The sequence below is a fragment of the Cygnus atratus genome, chromosome 2 (genome assembly GCF_013377495.2).
Source record: "Cygnus atratus isolate AKBS03 ecotype Queensland, Australia chromosome 2, CAtr_DNAZoo_HiC_assembly, whole genome shotgun sequence".
NCBI lineage: Eukaryota > Metazoa > Chordata > Aves > Anseriformes > Anatidae > Cygnus > Cygnus atratus.
The window spans coordinates 3,920,053-3,944,131 of record NC_066363.1 but is presented as its reverse complement, the minus strand read 5'-3'; the positions used below and the strand labels follow the sequence as shown (position 1 = coordinate 3,944,131).

Sequence of the window (24,079 nt, the reverse complement as noted above, 5' to 3'; positions counted from 1 at the left end):
ATTACTTGTTAGCATTGTCTTCACTTTACACTGATCCTAGGAAATCAGATTAAGGCCAACAGTGTCCTGGGCTGTATTAATAAGACAACAGCCAGCAGATCTAGGTCAGCGGTTTATCACCCTTTACTTGTTAGACCACATCTAGCATGTTAGGTCTGGTTTTAGGCTCTTCAATATACAAAAGGCGTCAAGCACCTGGACCAAGGCCATCAAGATGGCCTATAAGGAGAAGTTGAGGAAAATAGCCTTGTGTAGCTGGTGGAAGAAGAGGCTTCTGAAACAACCTAGTAGCAGCCTTACATTAACTATGAGGAGGTCATCAATAAGATGGACCCAGGTTCTTTGTCATGGTGCATGTCATGAGGACAACAGACTATGGACATAAATTGAAATAAGGGTAGTTCTGACTGGATATAAAGAGATACTGTTTTACCCTGAGGACAGTTCAGCATTGGTAGAAGTTGCAGAGAGAGGCTGTGCAGTCTCCATTCTTGGAGGTTTCTAAGACCCAGCTGGGAAAAAAAAAAAATAAATAAATGCCATAGATAGTTAACATAGTCTTGCAGCCACCAGAGACAAGGATGTCTGGATGAAGGCAAAGGTGTATTAATGACTGACGATCTAAACACAAAATCTGTAGATCAAACTAAAAGAAGGTTAAGGCATCTTTAGGCTATCTTTTATACACTCTTATTTTTGGATTGCTCTGACACCTGATGCAGCCTTCCAGGGCTACTTTAAATGATTTTTTTTTTATTTTTATTTTTTTGCTATATTATCAATGCTCTCTGATGAGTGACGAAGAGGTATGCCTTTCTCAAAAATCCTCTGGAGGTAATACACAAGGGAAACAAGTTTTTCTAACCGTTGCTATTTCTCTCAGAAAACGCCATTCCAAGTAAGGTGCAGGATGATCGTCAGGGACATTTTAGGGATCACAGGGAAACAACGTAAACCTCTATTCAGATTTCAGGTGGGAATTTTTCATGCTTTAAAACAGACCAGTCTTTCTGCCAAGGCAGAAGACAAGGAGAGGAAATCTAGGAGCTGGACAAGCAAAATCATTGTCACCTAATGTTTACCCCATTGGATCAGCAATTCCCCAGATGAGAAGAGTATTGTGTCCCAGAGATCCTTTTTCAGTTCCCCCACTGCAGGTGTTCAACTGAATTTGAGCATTATATCTCAAATTTCTGTAAATACAACTCCTAATTTCTCAGTGAGTGACTCAATGTATTAACAAAAGTAGATCCTGCACTCCAACTTCCATTCCGGCCATTTCTCCTTACTGATCAGTCTGAACTGTCGTGCTGAATGTGCACAAAATATGGCTACACGGAGCTGGAGCAATCTGACCACAGAGCCCCAAGAAAAAAATACTCATCATTTATTCTCCTTTGCTAAACATGAATTCCACCAATTTTCCATATGCATTATTTGCCTGAAACCCCCTTTCAGTGAGCTTCTGCTTGCTGAGACAGGCACTTCTGGATGTTTTGCTAAAGCTTGGATCTACACTGGGTTGTTCTGTTTCCAGCAGCTTTGCTGTGTTTTAGGACTGCCATGTTGCAGCCTGTGCCAACAACTTGGAGAGTGTCCTTGGAAGTGATTGGTGATCTCTGCAAGTCCTGCACCACTGATGGCCTGCAGGAAGGCCACTCCACCCAATTTCAACCAGCACTGAAAACGCAAGGAGGGGTGAGAAACTTCCCTGAAGGTTCAGTCAGATTTGGAAGGGGTTAGAGCCTGATTTGGACACTAAATTACATTGCTCTTGAATATTGTTGAAGACAAGTGGGAATTTCAATGTTGGCATGAGACTGTCAGCTTTTCAGGATTAGGATGACCTATGAGGACTGAAGGAAGAAGACATCAAGCATGTGTTATTGGGAGCTGCATTTTTAGAATTTTTAACTTTGGAAATTCTTAGGAACTGTCAGAGAAATCCAATTTACATAATATAATAACAATCAGAAACAATTATCAAACCTTTAGTTTCACTTCAAGCACATTTTCTCTACCAGGATTTTTAAATGCTTTTCCAATGAGTGGTTCTATCCCTCCAATACAAGGTTTCAAGAAACATAAATTGATATTGCTTGCTATTAGATAGCAAGAGATAAGGTAAAGGTATACTTTGGTTTAACTCAAGATGTCAGTTTCTGTGGAAGACCGACTATACTGATAAAGCTTCATCACGCTGAAAGACAAGGTTTTTGAACCCATTTCCAAGATATAAAGCCAGTTAAGGTAAACTCAAAAACAGGTTTTCCCCATGTTGCATAACACATTTTGTTCAGACTTACCACTTCAGAAGGTATCCACTGAGTGAAGGGAGCTGTTGATTATGCTGCAGCTCCTTTCTAATCTGCAGTGAGACCTACATCTCTCCAGGAGCTGTCAGTGTTAGAAGGTAAACATATCTTAAATTCATGTAAGCCAGTCTGAGAGAGATCAATGCCCTGTTTTGGCAGCATGCACTATTGGACTTCTTTTGTTGGTTTTTATTTGTTTGTTTTGTTTATTTAGTTGGTTGGTAGGTTGTTTGGTTTTGAATAGCTGCTTTTTCTTTCTTTTTTTTTTTAATGTCTGGTCTTTTTTTTTTTTTTTTTTTTTCCTGCCCAGCTTCTTACTTAAAGCATAGTGTCAAAATTTTGCTGCAGATTGTACAATTGTGCCTTGCTTTGAATAAGTTTTTAATAACTTCACCCGCTCACTTAGCCTAAAGTGTTCTGGAATTACAGTAGTCTGGGTGCCATTTACACAGGCAGACAAAAATGCAATCAAGTAACAATGTAAGGCCTTTCCAGAGACAACAGCTTGTTCAACTGCCAAGCCAATATTGTGAATACCAGTACAGATGTAAATCAGATCTGAAGAAATCCAGATAACCGGAGCTCCTTCTCAAACACCTCTATTTTTAACATAATGTTTTTCAAGTCTTGACCCTGGTTTGACCAGTTGAATCATCGCTTGCTAGGAGTAGTGATTAAATCCCGAGATGTTTCCGTTGAAAAGTCAGCTTTCTTGTGTGATGTTCACAAATTAATGTATCATTTTTTGACCTAACATTTTAAAACTGAAAGTCACAATAGAATTAGCAACAAGTGCAATTCAGTGTGAAGTTAGTGATCTTATAAACCTAGTGGATTAAATTCCTCTCTTGCATTACTTTAGAATGAATGCTTAGAGAAGTGAATTGGACTCTATTTAGCCTTCTCCTTATTATCACTGTGTCTGATATGACACATCCTGAATGTTGTGGAAATATTCTCAATCACTTTACAAATAAAAGGTCAGGTCTTTAGAGAATATGAAAAATCAGAAGAAGAAAGAACAGTAACTAGTACTGAATTGTTGTATTTAATCAGGTCTTTGTAGAAAATAAAATGCCAAAAGAATTGCCCTGTTCTTTATCACATCTTTATTATGACTTCAAAGCGTCTTGCCTGATCCTGGAGTTTCTCAAGAACACTGAGGATTTTTCTCACTTCTTTAGCGCCACTGAGTTAACTTGTGGAGTGAAAATATGCTTTAAAGCAATAATGAGTAAAATGACCAGAACTTTAAGTATTTTTGAATGACTATATGTAGTCAAAGACAGCTCACGTTTCTTGAATAGACCCTTCCTTACTGCTCACCCACAGGATGATCCAAATTAGTTTGGATAACTCTGGGACCTCTTTCAATACCCAGATTTAATGTGTTATTATTTTTTTTCCAAATCCTTCCAGCAATCCATATATCCTCTGCTATGCACAAACCTTTATAAGTGACTATGAATGTGTCACAAGGATTATGTTCCCTTTCATAGAGAAAGTGCTCTTTTATCTCTGAGAAGTGTATGCACTTGATATAACTGAGGAAATGAGTCAAGTGCCAAAATGTAAAAGTCTTTTGACATTAGATACGCCCTACAGGGTCCAAAATATCCTGACAAAGGGCAAACATAATGGCCAATGCAAGCAGAAGCAACTGGAGGTCAAGCGAGATACCCTAAGGCATATCAAATGGTCTTGGCATCTGTGCTTAGGTTTCTGACTTGCTCTTTGGATATAGCTGTATGTCAAGCAGTGTCATATACATATGTTTTGATGTATAGTGTCAGGACAGGTACCTAAGGGTGGTGCTCAGTTTCAGTTTATAATCCCTGTTCCTCAGTACAAGTGGTTAGGAAGCATCTTCTTAATGTGGTCTAGTGCTGCTCTCTCAGAGCTGTCTACTCAAAGCCCTGCTTCATGCTCTTTGGATGTATTTTCAGGACTATTGTCTCCCAAGTTACTTGCACATTTACTGGAGGTGAGGGCCTGGGGAGCAATGTCAGTGATTTCTACCAACCCATGTATAACACAGGGCACAGTCGATGCCACATTCTGGGAAGAGGTGCAGAACTATTACAGTGCTGTGTAGATCTTCATGCATTAAATCAAGCAGCTTAGCCTGTCACCTTTCCCATACAGAAATCCTGTGGAGAGAAAGAAGTTGCTCTCAAACTTACCTTCACCTGCCTTGTTCCCAGCATTTGATATTCTTGAACCTAAACAAGAAAAAAGAGAACTTATTTAAACTTCCTGCTGGAATAAGCTGGCTATGCATATTTATTTCTCTGAGTAAGGAAGGAAGTATATGGTGCCCTTCTGATCTCCATAATTCCTTCTACACCGTTCCTTCCCTGGAGTATCCATATGTTTGAGAAATGCTTTGCTTGAATAAGTGACTCTAAAAATTTGCTAGTTCCATCCTACAAGTCTACAAGTTCTAGGCCAGGTCTGGAAGCAGCACAGATGTATTCACGGGGTTTGCTATTCAGGTTTGTGTACTACTAATGGCTTTCTTAATGGGACAGTTCACAGTAAAGCAGCACCTCAAGACTATGTGTGAGAAAATATATGTAGGCTGTAATGTGATAACATTACTATTATTAACATTATTGTAATGCCAAGGGATCATTCAGGAGTTAGGTACTACATGTTACGCACAAAACACACCAGTTTATTTCTGTGATGGTCACCTTAATAAAAATAAAAGAAGAAAACATGAAAGTTCTCAATTTATCGCACATCTATAGTGACTTAGTTTTGTGGTTTCACACTGATGGCTCGCTATATTCCACCACACTGCTCTCTCACTTTCTCTCCTCAAAGGAAGACAGGGAGAAAATATGATGAAAAAGGTCTCAAGGGCTGAGCTAAGGACAGGGAGATCATTCACCAATAACCATCAAAGGCAAAACAGACTCAGCCTAAGGGAGATTAATGTAATTTATTGCCTATTGTTAACACACTAAGTGGTGAGAAACTAAAGGCAAACTAAAAACACCTTCCTCGCATATACCCTCTTCTAATTCATTCCCCTGAGCAGTGCAGGGGAATAGGGAATGGGGAATGGGAATGGGAATGAGAATGGGGGTTGCAGTCAGTCCCTAACACTTCGTCTCTGCCGCTCCTTCACGGTCCCTCTCTGCCCCTGCTCCATGAGGGGTCCCTCCCACGCGATGCCGTCCTTTACAAACTGATCCTGCGTGGGCTGCCCACAGGCAGCAGCTCTTCAAGAACTGCTCTCACATGGCTCCATGCTATGGGGTCCAACCCCAGGAGCAAACTGCTCCAGCACGGGTCCCCCACGGGCAGCAGCTCCCCCCAGACCCCCTGCTCCTGCGTGGGCTCCTTTCCACGGGCTGCAGCTCCGGCCCGGGGCCTGCTCCTGCGGGGGCTCTCCATGGGCCGCAGCCTCCTCCAGGCCACATCCACCTGCTCCACTGGAGGCTCCTCCACGGGCTGCAGCATGGAGATCTGCGCTGTGTGGGACCCATGGGCTGCAGGGGGACAGCCTGCTCCACCAGGGGCCTCTCCACAGGCCGCAGGGGAACTTGTGCTGTGTGCCTGGAGCACCTCCTGCTGCACTGACCTGGGGGGCTGCAGGGCTGCTTCTCTCGCATTTCTCACTCCTCTCTCCCAGCTGCTGTTGTGCAGCAGTTTCTTTCACATCCTTAATTCTGCTCTCCCAGAGGCCCAACCACTGTAGCTCACAGCTCAGCTCTGGCCAGCAGGGGTCCCTTTTAGAGCCGCCTGGAGCTGGCTCTGATCTGCCATGGGGCAGCTGCTGGGTTCTGCTCACGGGGGCCATACCTACAGCTCCCGCTCTGACCAAAACCTTTGCACATAAGCCCAATACATTTAGCTAGATACTTTTGTCTTTTTGTGGTTTTGCACAATTGAACAGATACTGATTATATTTACTGCTTTAAAGCTTTGATGTGAACATGTTTGTCAGAACTTTATTCTTCAGTGTTCGTGAGTTCAGGGCTCCTGTGCCTTGGGATTGACTATCTTTTTGTTTATTATGCCTTATCTATAGAAATGTATGCATTTTCAAAATTGGCTTGAGTCGATCTCCTTCACTTAATTGAGAGTGGTAAATAGATAAATAAATAAATAAATAAATAAAAAGTTAATTTCATGTACTTTCCATCTAGTTTCTAGATTTGTCTAGTATGTGTCAAAATATTCTTTGACTGCACATATTACTGATATCTTCTGGGAAACAGAAACCAGACTGCCTACAATGAATTCAGGAAATTGCAAATGTCCTTGAGTCAAAAGAAGCAAAATCAGGAGGCCATGAAGTTCAAGCTCACACTTCCATGTGAACTGTCTCTGCTGTTCAGTTGTTAAAGACAGACTTGACAGATTAAAGGCATAAACTCTGCCAGTACATAGTTAGTGGAGGCGCATGAAACATATGGATCCTTTCAGGAAAACATGATAACCTTAAAACATCACTGCCTTCAACAAAGACATGTTTTGTTATAAGCAATCCAAACATGGTTTTATTTTCTCTGAAAAGGCATTGCTAATTAGCAGAGATGACAGGCAGCTTCTATTCTTTCTCTGTCGCTGAGGTTACCGATTCCTCTTTTTCTTTGTTTTCTGTCTCAGTTTCCTTGTTCCCTGACAAAAAATTTTGAAGTCTGTTGATGAAGAGTGCCATATAACAGCATAAAGAGTTATGGGAGGCCATAGCAAAGTGTTCTGCTGATAGGGAACGCTTAAGGAAAGCTACAGGGACAGGTGAAGCATATTGGTATAGTGCTCTCTCTGTGTCCAGCAATCTGTATCTCCAGTATCTCCTGAGCCAGACTTACTCAAATACAATTGACTAAATTTAGTCAATTTAGTCAGATGCATCTTACTAAATGTGGCTATCAGCAAGGAAGACAATGAAACCTGAGCTGTTCACCTTACACTCTCTTAATTGTCAGTAAAGACCTGTCTTTGATTTACTCTTACCACAGAAGATGCCAAAAATAGGAAGGCTAAAACACACTCTTCTGTCCTTTGGCTATAGATTTAATCTAAAGGTACTTCTCAAAGGTCTGTAGTTACCTCCATACGACATCAGAAGTTGGGCATGGTGGGTTTCTTAATGTTTAGTGTACTTTGATGGATTTTGCATACTTACATACATACATATATATGTTTTGAACTCCTGTGAACATTTAACATCCACAATGTGAAGCTTCAAAGAATTCTGCAGATTAACAATAAGTGTGTGAAGAAACATTTCCTTTTGTTTATTTGTATCCTGCCTCTGTAGATTTAGCAACTATAAAATGACAGATTTTCTAATCTGTACATGCCTAACTGTATAGAAATGGTAACATTTCTGTACTGAGACAGACCCTGAACACTCCTTTCAGACCTGGGCAACTATGCAAAGTGAACTACTGCTAGCAACAGAAGCTTGATTTGTTTTGATTTTTTTGATTTTATTTAATTTTTTTCAAAGAGATTCTAAGAACTTTTATGTTGGCCAAAGCAATTTCCCTATCTTTGGCAAGGTTAGGGGATTATGTAGCAAAGCCCTAATGTTCATGGGAGATCCCAGAGACCTGTGACAGTATATCTTTTCCAGGCCCTTGAGAGCCCTTAGAAGAGAACATGGTTTGTTTTGAAGATAAACAACTCTAATATGGTTATGCTTGGTGTATCCCATGGGGAAAACTGCTTAAATTTATTACTAGGACTTTGGGGAGCATTAGCTTTGGTATAGCATTAGCTGTTCCCAAATGGTGGGTAAAGCTCTACACTGGAGGTTCGTTAAGAAATCCTCTATCTTTGAAACAGGGGTGCTGGCTTGTAATTGTTATAATGGCAAAAGTGTGCAAATGGGTCCCTGCCTCCTAGCATACACAAATGCACAACATAAGCATAACCGAAGTAGGATGATGCATGCCTTGGGATGTACTGTAAGTATTGTGTATTGCGTGTGCATTGTCTATTTGATGCATTACTGACCCAGAGTTCACACCATTCCTTTACCTCTGTTGGGATAAGAGGGAAATAAAGTTGACCCATGTGAATGGGGTTCCAAAAATAAATTGAAGCAGATTGAATTCAGGTATTGTTTTCCCTGTTTGCTTGTTCCTACTTATCAGGTAAGAGAAAACAGACCACTTGGGGGGCACACTCTACTTCCTCAGTAATTCACCATCATCTAGAGTGAAGAAAATGGTATGGGAAATATGAAACAACAAAATTGCTTACAGTGAACTGGGTTGACCTATCTCATCTTCAACTAGTGCACAGATTTTCATGGGTCTTTCCACTGAGTTTGATTTGAACCTTAGCAGTGCCCCTGTAAAATGGTCTAATGAAACCTGAGATTGTATTTTGCTTGGATAGATATTCCCTGGTCACTTTCTGCAGCAGGAGTGAAATCTTGTATTGATTTCTGGGAATGGGTCTCATTTTCAGTTTGTTGCAGCTTTGGAATTGCCTACATTTCATTGGTCACAATGTTTCTCTTACACATTCGTTTTCTTTCTTTCTTTTTCTTTCTTTCTTTCTTTCTTTCTTTCTTTCTTTCTTTCTTTCTTTCTTTCTTTCTTTCTCTTTCTTTCTTTCTTTCTTTCTTTCTTTCTTTCTTTCTTTCTTTTTCTTTCTTTCTTTCTTTCTTTCTCTCTTTCTTTCTCTCTTTCTTTCTCTTTCTCTTTTTCTTTCTTTTTTCTTCACCTTTTTTTTTTTTTAGTAAGTTTTGGATCAAATCATCTCAGTTGAATTGGCAATTCTCTTTTGGCAAGAAAACTGCCTTGTATTCACTGGGAAGAAAAGAAGAAGGAAGCGTTAAGGAATGGACAGGGTGAAAGACTGAGAGAAAGAATATTTAATTTAGCTTAGGGTCCTGAATGAGGTTAATAGATTGTGTGAGACTCACATGAAAGTGGTGGAAGATCAAACAGAATCTCAATTGATTTCTGATTCTGCTTTATACTATTTCATTATTGAGGTGTACCTTCTCTTCTGCCTTTTTTGAGGAAGAAATACAGTAAAACAAAGCAAACACTTTAGAAAATACACTTTGACAGGTGGAGCAAAATTAAAAACGACGACAACAAAATAATTCCATGGTTTGACCTTAAGCTTTCTGAAAATAAAACAAAACAAACAAGCAAAACAAGAAGTTAATTGCAGTTTCCTCCTATCTTCCAAGGATGTTTTAATTGCTTTTTTTTTCTTTTTGGAAGGGGATCTCAAAGCTGACTGATGTTTCTTCATAAACTCTCCAGATATTTTAAGATTGTAATTATTCTTTCTCCACATTTTTTTCTCCCATCTCAGGTTGCAGCAACACATTCCAACTGCATCATTAAAAAGGAGCAAGAAACCTGTCTGGAGAAGATACGGAGGGCAGCTGCCCTGAGCCCTCTTAATGACTCTTCTCCAGGTGAGTTTCAGCTTGGGATATGCCACATGAACTGGTGGTGTCTAAACCTTTCCTGTTGTGCCTGCAGGGGATTCCAGCAATGTCAATGCAAATATCTTACTAAAAGCAATGGGGACATACCATGCCAGTTGCTAGTTATTACCAGACATGATGAATTTGCTTCTATACATTAGGCGATGCAGTGACATATCTACAAAATGAATCAAAACACACACCAAAACAGCAACAACAACAGTGTACCTGGAAAGGAAAGGTCTTGATAGGGTTTATGACTTCTGCTCGTGTGGGTGGCAACATCAGCTGCTGGGGACTGGACATGAGGCTTAAGTGCCTCATTGGTCTGTTTTGTAACAGCAATTGCTCTTTTCTCTGCATCATCTCAGTAATAATTTGTGCCTCTCTCACATGATCTGAAGACCTTTACAGGGATTAACATTATGATGACTGTAATCTTGATCAAGAATATTTGTGTTCTTGTTGAGATAAGAAACTGAGGCAGCAAGCCTCAGAAGAAATTAATAGTTTAATATCCTTTCTCATTTCCCACTGACTGCAGCAGGAGCTGCTGATGGCCAGCACCAATGAGAGAAGGACAAAGAATGACAAAGAAACTAATTGGAAATCAGGGGCTATTTTCTGAGTCGTGTCCAAACTGCTTCTACTGTGACTTGAATTGGTAAAACTGAAGAGAACTGCAGATAAAACACAGTGTGTGTGTAATAAAAGAGTGGAAATTTATCTCCCTTTTTATTCACCACATATTTTAGCTCAGAAGCAAGAGAGGGCAGGGTGCAGATATTTGTGTCACCAGAACTTCCTCTGCAGCAAGCCATTTTAGCTGTTAGGAGTATTTCCATCAGTGTTCTGATATTCAGCTCAGACATAAGCTCAGTTTTATTCTGATTCCCAGCTTTGGGCAAATGATCTGTGTGGTTTGGCAAAATTGAGGAAAAGATGTACTTAAGGTGGTTCATTTCAGCCCCGTGGTTGTATTTTTGAGTCCATCTTTGTCCATTACAAATTTCCCAATTATTCCTCAGCCCAGACGTGGCATAAGCAGAGACAAAAGGGAAAAAACAGTTTCTCCCCCCACAGAATGATGTCAGAAGCTGACCATGATCCCTACTTTCAATGATTATGCAATGATTATTATTTGAATTCAAGAATTTATAGATTTTCCGATGTGAAAAAAAAGACCATTTCACCAGCTACCATGTTCTTTATCACTCAGATCCAGAATAACCTTTGCTTTTTGGTACTTGAGGGTTATTCAGACCAAACTCTTTCCTCCTGCCTGTTTCAAATTCATAGAGCACAGTTCAGAGATAGAGGAGGTCCAGAGCCATTGGAAAGCCTTTTGCATCTTAGTGTGAGGAAAAAGTATCACCCACACAGGCAGAAAGAGATTGAATCTTTTCAAGCACTACCTCAGCAAAACAAGTAGCACTCTTTATTATGTTCCCCCAATATTTTTTTGGTTTTAAAAACTGTAAACAATTTTTTCCCAGGCTTATTCTGCTTAGACCTGCTAGGGCATATGTCAAATGAAGAGGGACTCTTCACTCAATCCTTCACATTTTCTCTTCTCTCTTGAATAATACATGAATATATGAACAGGTGATGCCTCCACAATGTGAAGAGAACTGCTGCGTGCACAAGAGTGATATTGCTCATCCTCCATTTGACACACGTGGGGCACAGGTTCCTTCGGATGTCTAGGATACATGGTGAATTTGCTGGAGGTGGAGAATGCAACTGTTCTTCCAGAAACTGAGTTGGATATCAAGCTTTTGAACGTCTCTTACACTGAAATGCATGTAATACTTATTCATCTAGATGTCTCTGACAGCAGCCAGCAGTGGATGACTTCAGAGAATGATACTTCCATAACATATCTTGCCTGTTTACAGATATCTTTAGCTTCCTGCCCTACTGTCTTTGTGTTTAACAAGCTGCAGACATTTTGGTTTCATGAATTTGCCTGAACACCTTTGAATTAAAACAATCCTTTTGTTGTTCACCACATCCTGTGTCAATGAATTCCACCATATACAAGGCCTTAGGTAAAGAAGCCACCTTTCCTCTGAGATGTGTATTTTCCATTAAAGAATTATGGCTTTTTTTCTTGCTTGAAAGCCACTTATTTCAAAGGTTCATCTTTACTGCCTTTTCTCCCTACCATTTCTATTTCTTGTAGATATATTTTAAATATATTTCATTTCACTTCGTGTGCTGGAACTATAATAACATTCTGCTCTATCTCCTTTATGTCCTCATTTCAGACTCACCTTTCATTAAATGACACTTATTTTAAGCCAGATCCTGCCACGCTCATTCCCAACAAAGCATTATCTCTGTTATTAAAGAATGGGACATCAGTAGAGCTCAACTGCCTTCTTCCTGTTTGCTCAATGACATTGGGTTTGGAACTAGATGATCTTTAAGGTCCTCTCCAACCCAAGCCATCCTATTCTATATACTACTTACATACTACTTAATCTGCTTTGAAAGGCACCTTGATGGTGACTGCTAAGAAGAGGTGTTCTAATAAGGGATACTCTACCTGCCATGAATTCACGCACTGAAATACTTGTGAAGCACCTGCTTACTCCCAAAGCTCTCTTGCTGCCAGTCTTTTAGTGGAATGGAACACTACTCACCATGATTGAACCTGTCTTTTAAGTTAAGTTACCAAACATTTTTTGGAGAAGTTTGATGGAAAGGTAGTAACCAGCCATAAAGTAAGCAGCCATATTTGCGATGTGTTCATTTCTCTCACTTTTAACCTGCTGCAGACACAATTTTTCACTTGGGAGAAGTGAAAATGACCCATTTGTTTTTTGTTATTCATCTGTAATAATAGGACTTACTAATAACTTACTAAAGACTTACTTAATACTAATAAAACTTACTAATAAGACTTACTAAAGACTTACTAATCCTTACTAAGGTACTGGATGTTAGCTTTTTTCCCTTCGAAGAAAGAAAAAATTAAGAAATAACTCAGAAAAAGTTGAAAGAAGGAAAAAAATCCTTCCTAGCTAGTAAATACAATTCTGTTTATTCAAGAGCAAGAAGGAGCATAAAAGTACCTCTTTTGACTTTTTTTTTTATAGATACAAATTTCCATAAAACAATTTCATACATAAATTTTCTGATGATTTATTTCTCTTCATAGGGGCTTCAGGGTACAAAATGAGATTGTGAATTTTTAGAGAGTCTGCAGAGGCTTGGGCACATGCTCAAGTTACTGTGGTTTATTAAAAAAATTTAATCTTTGAAATAGCTAAACTACAGAAACCTCTGGAAGCAACGTAGCTCCATATTCTTCTGTTGCAGGTGACACAAAGTCAAATGATTACATATAAAACTTGAATCTGGGACACAAACAGGTTTTGTAATCTGTATTTCTACAATATCTAGATCAATGATGTTACAGAACCTATTGTGCCCAAAGAATACTCCACATCCCATTCATTCCATAAATCCTACTACATGGTGTAAAAAATAGTAATAGTAGGTTCTCTGGTCCTGTTCTTCTGAGGCCTGGTCTTCGGTACTGGTATTTCTCCTAGCTAAAAGTAGTGCATGGAAGGCAATGCACTTTGAAGTTAAAAGCAGAAGAACATCTTAGGGTTTCCTACATTTTGCAACAATAACTTACTTCTCCTGCCTTTGCTTTGCCCCTTGCTGTGTTCAGCATCTGTGAATGCAGACATAAACTAAATGGTTCCCCAGAGCTCCTCTGGGTGAGGTCCAACAGGAGCACGATTTTGATGCTGCAACTGTAACCACAAGCCTTGAAGAGCAGGGCTGACACTCTATTATGGAAAGCAGCCAGCCCTAAACTACCAGTGCTCTGATGTTTTCCCTCCCACTCTGCCTCTCAAGCCCAGATGTTATGCTCATTACTGTTTTATCCTTCACAGTAGTTTTCCCTCCCTTTGCTGCTGTGCTCTGCCTATAACGTTTCAGAAACAATGATTGCATTGAGATTTTCTGTTAGTTTTTCTGTGAGTTTTATGTTGTCTTCCTCTTTAAATGCTTTAAATTCTTCAGAAGCCTTTATATGAAAGGAAACAAGATGCATGTGTGTCCATCTCTGTCCAGCCATCACCTACAAAATCTGCATGAAAAAGAGAGTTTGAAGAAAATAAAATTTCAGCAGGACTCAGAATTTGACTCCTTTGCTCTGGAGAGAGAATTAAAGTAGTAAAGGGAAATAATGGAAGCTAAGGGCAGAAAAGATAGGGAGAATGAAAATGATTCCTCTAAGCTGAACTCCTCCAGGTGGTGGGACCAGGCTATTTCTTACATTAGTATTTTCAGTCTCCCTTGTTCCGGTTTTTGTCCCTGTTGTATTGTAGAGCTACACAAGTTCCTGCTGGACCCTGCTCTTGCTGTCATCAGTCCAAAAGGGACTTTCTGCCACACAGCAATTGATAAAGCTCACTGCTGATCCATGTGCACTCTTTTCTATTATTATTTTATTATTTTTATTTATTTGTTTATTTAGTATTTATTTTCATCCAGACTGTGTTGACACTTGTCAACTCTGGTGTCTAGGAAAGACTGTCACAGGAGATATCTCATGCTGGATGAGAGTTTCTTAGGTCATGCCAATATTATCCTGGCCTGCATTAATAAAAAAGAAAAAAAAAAAGTTGGCCCAGCCCATCAAGGGAGGTGATTCTCCCCCTCTTCTCTGCCCTTGTGAGGCCCCACTTGGAGTATTGCATTCAGCTCTGGGGCCCCCAGCACAAGAAGGACATGGACATGTTGGAATTAGTCCAGAGGACTGGAGCACCTCTTCTATGAAGAAAGGATGAGAGAGCTGGGGTTCAGCCTGAAGAAGAGAAAGCTACAGGAACACCTTATTGCTGTCTTTTAATACTTAAAGAACTTCCTTGTTCTTTGTTCTCCAAGCATTGATTCATTCTTTAGCTCTTTGCTGAATGCTTTTGTGTTTGTTAACAGGCTTTATAGAACTCTGATCGTCAGATACAATCATAGAATCATAGAATCATAGAATCATAGAATCACAGAATCATAGAATGGCTTGGGTTGGAAGGGACTTCAAAGATCACACAGTTACAACTCCCCTGCCATAGGCAGGGATGCCACCCACTAGATCAGGCTGCCCAGGGACTCATCCAACCTGGTCTTGAGCACCTCCAGGGATGGGGCATCCACTACTTCTCTGGGCAACCTGTGCCAGTGCCTCACTACCCTCTGAATGAAGATTTTCCTCCTAATCTCTAATCTAAATCTCCCCTCTTTTAGTTTAAAACCATTCCCCCTCATCCTGTCATTATCTGATTGAGCAAAGGACAATCTGATTGAGCAAAGGACAAACAATGGATGGATTCATGTCACCTGAATATGGTTGTCTAAAGTAGAGAGGCCTTTATTAATGATAGTTATTTAGATTGTGCTTATAGTCAATATATGAAGATAAGTACTTAGAAGTCACTTACCCTTACAAAAACTTACAAGACTTAAACTTGCCCTATTTTATACATCCAGCTTATGTTGAGAAGACTGTGTGTAGAAGTGCCAATTTCTCTCCATTGTCTATTAAAGCAATCATTACAGGGATCAGAAGTTAGGCAGTATGAATTTTATTGATTATACTGCAGCAGTACTGGAATTAACAAAACCTTCAGAAATCAGACGTAAACCAAGCTGCAGGCTCTTAAAGGAATCTTGTTCTCAAATGGAGCAGCAGCAGCTAAAGGGGATGTTGTGAGCCTTCTGTAAACTCAGGCACAGTAGCGAAGTTGAAAGCCTGGAAGTGTGTTGCTAGTGAAAAAAAATCGGGATCATCTGTTACAGAGGAAAGAAAGGATGCAGTGTCCCTGATATTCCTAATGGTAACCCAGTTTGATATAATTTGATATGGGTTCCTGAGTTTTTGGGGATATATTTTTCTCTGAAATGTGCTTTTTAAAAAACAAACAGACAAACAAAAAACTCTAGAAGGAAGCTGGAGAACAAATTACTCTATATGCTCTCCCTAAGATAGGTAAAGCTTAGGTGAGGGGATCATCAGCCTGGCAATGGTCACTTAAGATGACTCAGAGAAAAAATGCAAAAATTGCTGTAATGGAGCAGAAACTTTTATTATCTCCTTGGACTGTATGAACACATACATATTCTGCCGACACATTCAGTGGCATTTTGGTGGTTCAAGTGAAGACTGCCTACTTTGAAAGCCGTCATAATAAATCTAAGTTTACTTATCTTCTCAGCATTTGCTGGACTTCGATTCAGATGGGTAGAGAAGAGAAGGAAAAATACTGAAATTTAAAGCCTGCAGCTCTGAAAACACAATTAACTCGAAAACATGTGTATGAGCTACTATTTCCATGCCATAATATACTTATAGTAATAATTCCTACCTGGTTCTTTCAAAGCTATTACTTTTATAATCCCCAGAACTGCCAGGAAGTCCTTCTTTAATAACAAAGGAACATGAGTTAAAGGAAAATAAAAGGTGGAATGGATTTTGTCTAGGCAACTTGCTAAGATATTAGCTCTGATAAGATTAATTTCTGGGAGCAGGACTAGAATCATAGAATCACAGAATGCTTTGGGTTGGCAGGGACCTCAAAGCCCATCTAATCCCAACCCCCTACCATGGGCAGGGACCCCTCCCACCAGCCCAGGCTGCCCCAGCCCCATCCAGCCTGGCCTTGGGCACTGCCAGGGATGGGGCAGCCACAGCTCTTCTGGGCAGCCTGGGCCAGGGCCTCACTGCCCTCTGCCTAACATCTAATCTAAATCTACTCTGTTTTAGTGAAATCCATTACCCCTTGTCCTATCACCACACACCCTGACAAAGAGTTCCTCTGCTTTCTTGTTGGCCCCTGGAACCTTCTCTTCTCCAGGCTGAACAACCTCAGCTTCCTCATCCTTTCTTCACAGCAGAAAAACTCCAGGCCTCTGAGCATCCTTGCACCCTCCTCTGGACTCGCTCTACTATATTCCTGTCCTTCTTGTGTTGGGGCACAGGGATCCAGGGGGGGTCTCACAAGAGCAGATCAGAGGGGAACAATCCCCTCCCTCACCCAGCTGCCCACGCTGCTTTTGATGCAGCCCAGGTTAGCTTTTTGGGCTGCAAGCACATATTGCCTGCTCATAACAAACTTCTCCAGCACCCCCAAGTCCTTCTCCTCAGATATGCTCCCAATCTATTCCCTGCCCAGCCTATATTTGTGCTTGGGATTGCCCCAGCCCAGGTGCAGGACCTTGAGCTCGGCCTTGTTGAACCTCATGAGGTTTGCCCAGGCCTGCCTCTCAGGCCTGTCCATGTCTCTCTGGGTGGCATCCCTTCCCTCCAGTGAACACTCCACACAGGTTGGTGTCATTGTCAAATTTGCTAAGGGTGCACTCAATCCCACTGTCCATATCACCAACAAAGATGTTAAACAGCATTGGTCCCAATACTGACCCCTGAAGAACACCACTCATTACTGATCTCCACCTGGACATTAAGCTGTTGACTGCAGCTCATTGAGTGCGACCATCCAGCCAATTCCTTACCCACCAAGTAAGGTGGTCCATTCCTCAGATCTGTGTCTCTCTGATTTAGAGACAAGGATATCATTCAGGAAATAAAAGTGATAAATAAAAGTACTTTTCTGCAAGCAGGATATTAATTTAAAAAAAAAAAAAAAAGGCTCAGGAGAAATTTTTAAATAATTTAGGCTGAAAAATAATAACCATTAGCAAATTAGAAAAAATATATTGTACTGACATTTCACTACTGAACATTGTTTTAGAAGTATTGCTAACTAAATTTAATTTAATTTAAAAATTAATGAAATGTTAAAATTAAAAATAAAAATTCCTGTCTGCCTGTTAAATTCTTTATATTTCCTATCAGCCAAAAAGAAGGAAAAAATCTTACCACACTGAACTAAATGTTTTGTTTTGTTTTTCCATTTTTTAATTTAACCTTTGAAACAAAATATTATTTATTATGCAGCTCCATTTTCACAGAATCACAGAATCACAGAATTGAAGGGGTTGGAAGGGACCTCGAAAGATCATCGAGTCCACCCCCCCTGCCAAAGCAGGTTCCTTATAGCAGGCTGCCCAGGTGGGCATCCAGACGGGCCTTGAATATCTCCAGAGAAGGAGACTCCACAACCTCCCTGGGCAGCCTGTTCCAGTGCTCCGTCACCTTCACGGTGAAGAAGTTTTCGCATGTTGGTGCGGAACTTCCTGTGCTCTATCTTGTGGCCATTACCCCTTGTTCTATCCCCACAAACCACTGAAAAGAGGTTGGCCAAATCCCTCTGTCTCCCACACCTCAGATATTTATACACGTTGATGAGATCCCCTCTCAGTCTTCTTTTCTCCAGGCTGAACAGACCCAGGTCTCTCAGCCTTTCCTCATAGGGAAGATGCTCCAGGACCCGTATCATCTTTGTGGCCCTCCGCTGGACTCTTTCCGGGAGATCCCTGTCTTTTTTTGTACTGGGGAGCCCAGAACTGGACACAGTACTCCAGGTGAAGCCTGACCAGGGCAGAATGGAGGGGGAGGATCACCTCTCTTGACCTGCTGGCCACACTCCTTTTAATGCACACCAGGATCCCATTGGCCCTCTTGGCCACGAGGGCACACTGCTGGCTCATAGTCAACCTGTCGTCCACCAGGACCCCCAGGTCCTTCTCCTCAGAGCTCCTCTCCAGCAGGTTGTCCCCCAGCCTGTACTGATATGTCCTGGTTGTTCCTTCCCAGGTTCAGGACTCTACACTTGCTCTTATTAAACCTCATTTGGTTTCTTCCTGCCCATCTCTCCAGCCAGTCCAGGTCTCGCTGAATGGCAGCACAGCCTTCTGGTGTGTCGGCCACTCCTACCAGCTTTGTGTCATCGGCGTACTTGCTGAGGGCAGACACTATTCCCTCATCAAGGTCGTAGATGAAGATGTTGAAGAAGAGCAGACCCAGCACTGACCCCTGGGGAACGCCGCTAGTCACAGGTCTCCAGCCAGACTCTGCGCCACCAGTCACCACCCTCTGAGCTCGGCCAGTCAGCCAGTTCTCAACCCACCTTACTGTCCACTCCTCTATCCCACACTTTCTCAGCTTTGCTATCAGGATGTCATGGAAGACAGTATCGAAAGCCTTGCTAAAGTCAAGGTAGATAACATCCACTGCTCTCCCCCCATCTACTCAGCTGGTGATGCCATCATAGAAGGCCACGAGGTTGGTCGAGCACGACTTCCCCTTGGTGAATCCATGCTGACTACTCCTCATAACATTCTTCTCTTCCAATTGCTTGGAGATGGCATCCAGAACAAGCTGTTCCAACACCTTTCCAGGGATAGAGGTGAGACTGACTAGCCTGTAGTTTCCCGGATCCTCCTTCTTGCCCTTCTTGAAGACCGGAGTGACATTGGCTATCCTCCAATCTTCAGGCACCTCTCCTGTTCTCCAGGACCTTTCAAAGATGATAGAGAGCGGTTCGGCGATCACCTCTGCCAACTCCCTTAGCACACGTGGATGCATCCCATTGGGACCCATGGATTTGTGTGCATTGAGCCCACTCAGACGCTCCCGAACCACTCTCTCGTCAACCAGGTGGGAGCCCTTCATTTCCCAGCCCCTTTCTCCTCCCACCAGGGTTGAGGAGTCCCGGGGGGGAGTCCTTGAAGCAAAGACTGAAGCAAAGAAAGCATTCAGTATCTCCGCCTTCTCAGCATCTCCCGTTACCAGGACACCCACCTCGTTCAGTAAGGGACCCACATTATCCCTAGTCTTCCTTTTACTGTTTACATACTTTAAAAAACCCTTCTTATTATCTTTTATCTCTTTTGCAAGCCTCATCTGTAGGTGGGCTTTAGCCCTCCTCATCATGTCCCTGCAGGCCCTGACAACACTTCTATACTCCTCCCAAGAGGACAGGCCCTTTTTCCACATTTCATAGACCTTCCTCTTCCTTTTGATCTTATCGATGAGCTCCTTGCTCATCCACACAGGTTTTTGAGTTTCTTGTTTCTCTGGTGACAGCTAGCTCATTAAATCACCCTGCATCTTTATTTTATTTTATTTTATTTTATTTTATTTTATTTTATTTTATTTTATTTTATTATTTTTTTGTCTGGAGTAAATAGTGGCAGGAAGTCGAGTCTTACTTTCTACTGCATAGCATACACAATGTGCAATGACAAGGTGATCTAGAACAAATATGGGGAGCTTCTTTAGAGCATATGCACAGACTATCTGTAAATGACTGCACACTGTTAAAAATGAACAATGACTATCAGTAAAACTTAAGCAATGAAAGAGGTGATGGTCTTTCATGTACATGTGTTATCTGTTGGTACCTTCAGATTCATTGACAGATTCACAGGTAGAAGCTGTGACCACTAGCAAATACATAGCTTTTTAATGTCTATAGTACCGTGGCAGGGGGGAAAAATTCATCTGAATTATAACTCAATGACAATATATTATTTTAGTATGATTTTCATCAGATCTTTGCAGCTCCTTTTAAACTGCATGCTTGTGTTGTATGCCATGAAGCAGTTGCTGCAGTCTTCTCCAGAAGTGAATACATTTCAGTAAAGAATTAGTGTTTTCATGAATTCAAACCATGTTTTCAAGATCCTGAATACACCTTATATTTCTGTAAAAAGAGAGAGTCAGGTGTCAGACAACTGGATATTCTTGTAAAAACTAATTCTGTAAAAGTGCTCTTTTCTTACTATTCCCATGATAAACTTGTTGTTGTTTCCTATTTTCTGATAAAAGTACTTATAGCTTCTTTAGACAGTTAATCTCACTGAGATAAACACTGTAGTAAGCGAATGAGTTTGATTCTTTCTAGAATCAATGGTACAGTTCACTGGTTTCTAGGATCTGCAGTACAGACTTACAAGAGTAACAACACTGGATCAGAAGCAGAAGGTCGGGTTCAGATGGCCCTAGTTACCTGCACTGAGGCAGATGAAGTCCACTTCATTTCACATACAGAATAAAAGAGCTGTAGAACTCACTAAAGCTCAATGGAAAGAGATAGGCATCTCCAGAGAGTCAGTCATGTTTCTTAAGAGAGACCTCTAAAAAAATAATGGCAGGTTTGTTTGCTGAAGGATATTAATCAACTTATGGGAAATATATGTGTATATATATATATATGCTTATGTATTTGCATTGATTGTAGAGACAGAAAAAAAAAACAGTAAAGTTTTATTATAAGCATTGACTAACAGGGACATAATTGGTTGTTCTAGCAGAGGAACTAAAGGATTGCCATGCACACATACCTACAGAGTTTAGTTTTATTAGTTAGAATTAACCAAAGGCAGAAATAAGAAAGTACAACAATAATTTATGATCTCTGCTTGAGCTTGTAAAAGCCTGAACGGATGTAAAAGATACTGGTGCATATGCTAACAGGTAATAAAGACAAAATGCAAATATTGATCCTTTCTGTAATTCCTCAGGTTTCAGCTTCTGTTGCTAATGAATTCACAAAGTATGACCAGTAAATATAATAGGATCTACGAATACAGACTGGAAGTAGGATTCTTGGTTGTGTTGAGCATATGTTTTATCACCCTGCTGTGATGAAGGATCTGTAATACACCTGTTGATTCCCATTCCACCCTGAAATAGCTCCTCACATGTAATGACATTTTCTGTTGACGGTAATCACAGAATCGTCTAGGTTGGAAGAGACCTCCAAGATCACTTAGTCCAACCTCTGACCTAACACTAAGAAGTCCTTCACTAAACCATATTACTAAGCTCTACATCTAAACGTCTTTTAAAGACCTCCAGGGATGGTGACTCAACCACTTCCCTGGGCAGCCCATTCCAATGTCTAACAACCCTTTTGGTAAAGAAGTTTTTCCTAATATCCAACCTAAACCTCCCCTGACACAACTTTAGCCCATTGCCCCTCGTCCTGTCACCAGACGCGTGGGAGAATAGACCAACCCCCCACCTCGCTACAGCCTCTTTTAAGGTACCTATAGAGAGCGATAAGGTCGCCCCTGAGCCTCCTCTTCTCCAGGCTGAACAATCCCAGCTCCCTCAGCCGCTCCTCGTAAGACTTGGTCTCCAGACCCCTCACCAGATTCGTTGCCCTTCTCTGGACTGTCTCGAGCACCTCCATGTCCTTCTTGTAGTGAGGTGCCCAAAACTGAACACAGTACTTGGGGTGTGATGCACCTCGATGGCATGATTCTTGTTCGTTTTTATGGCTCAGTGTTGGGAAGGGAATAGAGACACTAGAGCAGTGATCCAATGTGTGACAGTTTTTTCATCAGCTGACAAAGCCATGAAATTTGTAGAACACAAGGCTTTTCAAAGAGAAGTGAGCACGAGGAATGATTGTCCAGCTTGTGACCTGCTGCAGGAGAGCATGACAAGACCGCCCCCTTTTTCTTTCATGTGACAATTATGGTCACCCAGTCAGTCATTTGCATGAAATGACCAGGAGAATCATCAACTATCCTGCAGTGTCTTTCCATTTCCACCTTGTCTCTCTATTCATTCCTCCATCTGGTCTCTCATAAGAGGTAGATTTAATAGGACTGGCAGTGGCACAGCCCAGGAAGTGAGCTGGTTGGACTCTATTGGATACAATGGGACTCTTGTGAGCCTGCCATAAAGGAGGCATTGTTTGAACTTCCTTTGCTATTTTTCTGTAGCTTGATGTGAAGGTGAGAACAATATCAGTTTTTTTTTTTTTTTTTTTTTTTTTTTTTTCCACAGAGCCAGCATGGAGTTTTTCTTATGGAGTTTGAGATTTCTATGTCTTAGGTATTTTTATCTCGGCTATTGTCCTATAGCTGCCTTCACAGTCAATGGACAAAAGTTGGCTTTTTGAGGGAATGAGTCATCAGACCTATTTCAAATGTCTGCTTTCAGATGAGAGACATTGTTCTCTAGGATTACCTCTTTCTGTCTACTACAACAAAAATTTTGGTGACTATTCAAATGTAGATGTTGGCAATTGGTCAGATGAATCTAACTCTGGAAAGCACATTTGCCAGTTACTGCTTGCTTTGTTAATGGGAATGGTTACCTGTACTTAGATCACCAAGGACAGAACATTAAATGCAATAGGAAAAAGAAAGGGTTAGCACTAACTTCTATGGCTTTTAGTAAAGAACTTCAATGTTAAGGTTTTCTGTACACTCTAAAAACCACTTCCTTTTCACATTCTGACATACTGCATTTTAAATATTTAGAATTACTCCTTTCAGTATCTGTATGTATTGTAGGATCATTTGGGAAGCTCTAATCATGGCTGAAGTGCTGCTCTACCAAATACTCAAGAGATTATTCTTAGACTATTTTTGACTTTGAAATGTTTTTTCTGATAAGACTTCATCAAGCAATAATATTCTAACATAGGTGGCCAATGACTAAAATTACCCAACTGTACAATTTAATTTGTTTCAGCTCATTCTGAGCGATATCCACTACCTATTAATACACCTCACTTACAAACTTAAGCCAAGAACTTCATTATGTAAAACTGCCTACTCAATAATATATGTAATTGAATAAGTGTAATAATTTGGACTGCTGACAGATTTTGCATATTGATTTTTCCTCAGCAAAATAAGACTGAAGGGCAGTGAGTTAAATCATCTTCAGACAGATAAGGAAGCTACAGCAATATAACAAGTATAGCTACTCCATCTGCTACGCAGTAGAAAAAATATCGATACATACTCCTCTCACCATGGAAAAAAAATAAAAATAAAAATGACATAATTCAGCTTTACTTGCAGAACTGTAAAGTGACTTGTATGCATAATAACACTTTAACAATGCTTTGAGCTCTTACTCTGTATCTAAGCCTTATTTCTTTTCCTCAAAGTTGTTTATATTTCTACTTCATTGGAGACTTAACCTATTCTATGATTCTATGCCCTTTCTTTCGTCAAAAGTTGCAGTGGATCAAATCTTTATTTCCCCTATGGGATGCTGAAGAGAGATAAAATGTGAGGACAGTCCTCTAGCACCTGCTTATCTTCACAGCATCTTCCATCACTGGACGAGCAAAGCAGCAGGAACTGCATGCCCTATATTCATTATATTGTTTTTAGCTTCTGGACTAGAGAGCATGGGGGTGGAGAAAGTGAAATCCGTGCGTGGCTTTGCCCATAAGCAGCTAGCCAGCACTGCTGTCTCAGAAAGTGGATGATAATTTGCTCCTGACAAAAGAGCGGAAAAGAGAATGTGCATTTCCTTCCCCAAATTCCTCTTGTGAAATAGAAGGAATGGGAAAGCAGAAAGGGAAGGATGTCATAATTTTACATTGTTTTCCATCATTTTTGTGAAACGAAGCAAATAAGAACTCTTCTCAAGTGTTTTATT

General features: G+C 40.8%; 1 protein-coding gene across 2 annotated transcripts in view; it reads left to right on the top strand.

The window, feature by feature from the left end:
- ADCYAP1R1 (ADCYAP receptor type I) overlaps positions 1 to 24,079 on the top strand; it is a 141,117-nt gene that overhangs the window by 50,554 nt on the left and 66,484 nt on the right. The window contains exons 1-2 of one of the 2 annotated variants that reach the window (XR_007707846.1): positions 9,633 to 9,726; positions 11,344 to 11,638. Coding sequence is in view for 1 of the 2 variants with exons in the window: in XM_050708890.1 (XP_050564847.1) it covers positions 9,621 to 9,726 (106 nt within the window). In the remaining variant the exon portion in view is untranslated. Of the gene's footprint in view, positions 1 to 9,620; positions 9,727 to 11,343; positions 11,639 to 24,079 lie in introns of those variants that run through there. The other variant, XM_050708890.1, reaches the window with a different exon arrangement.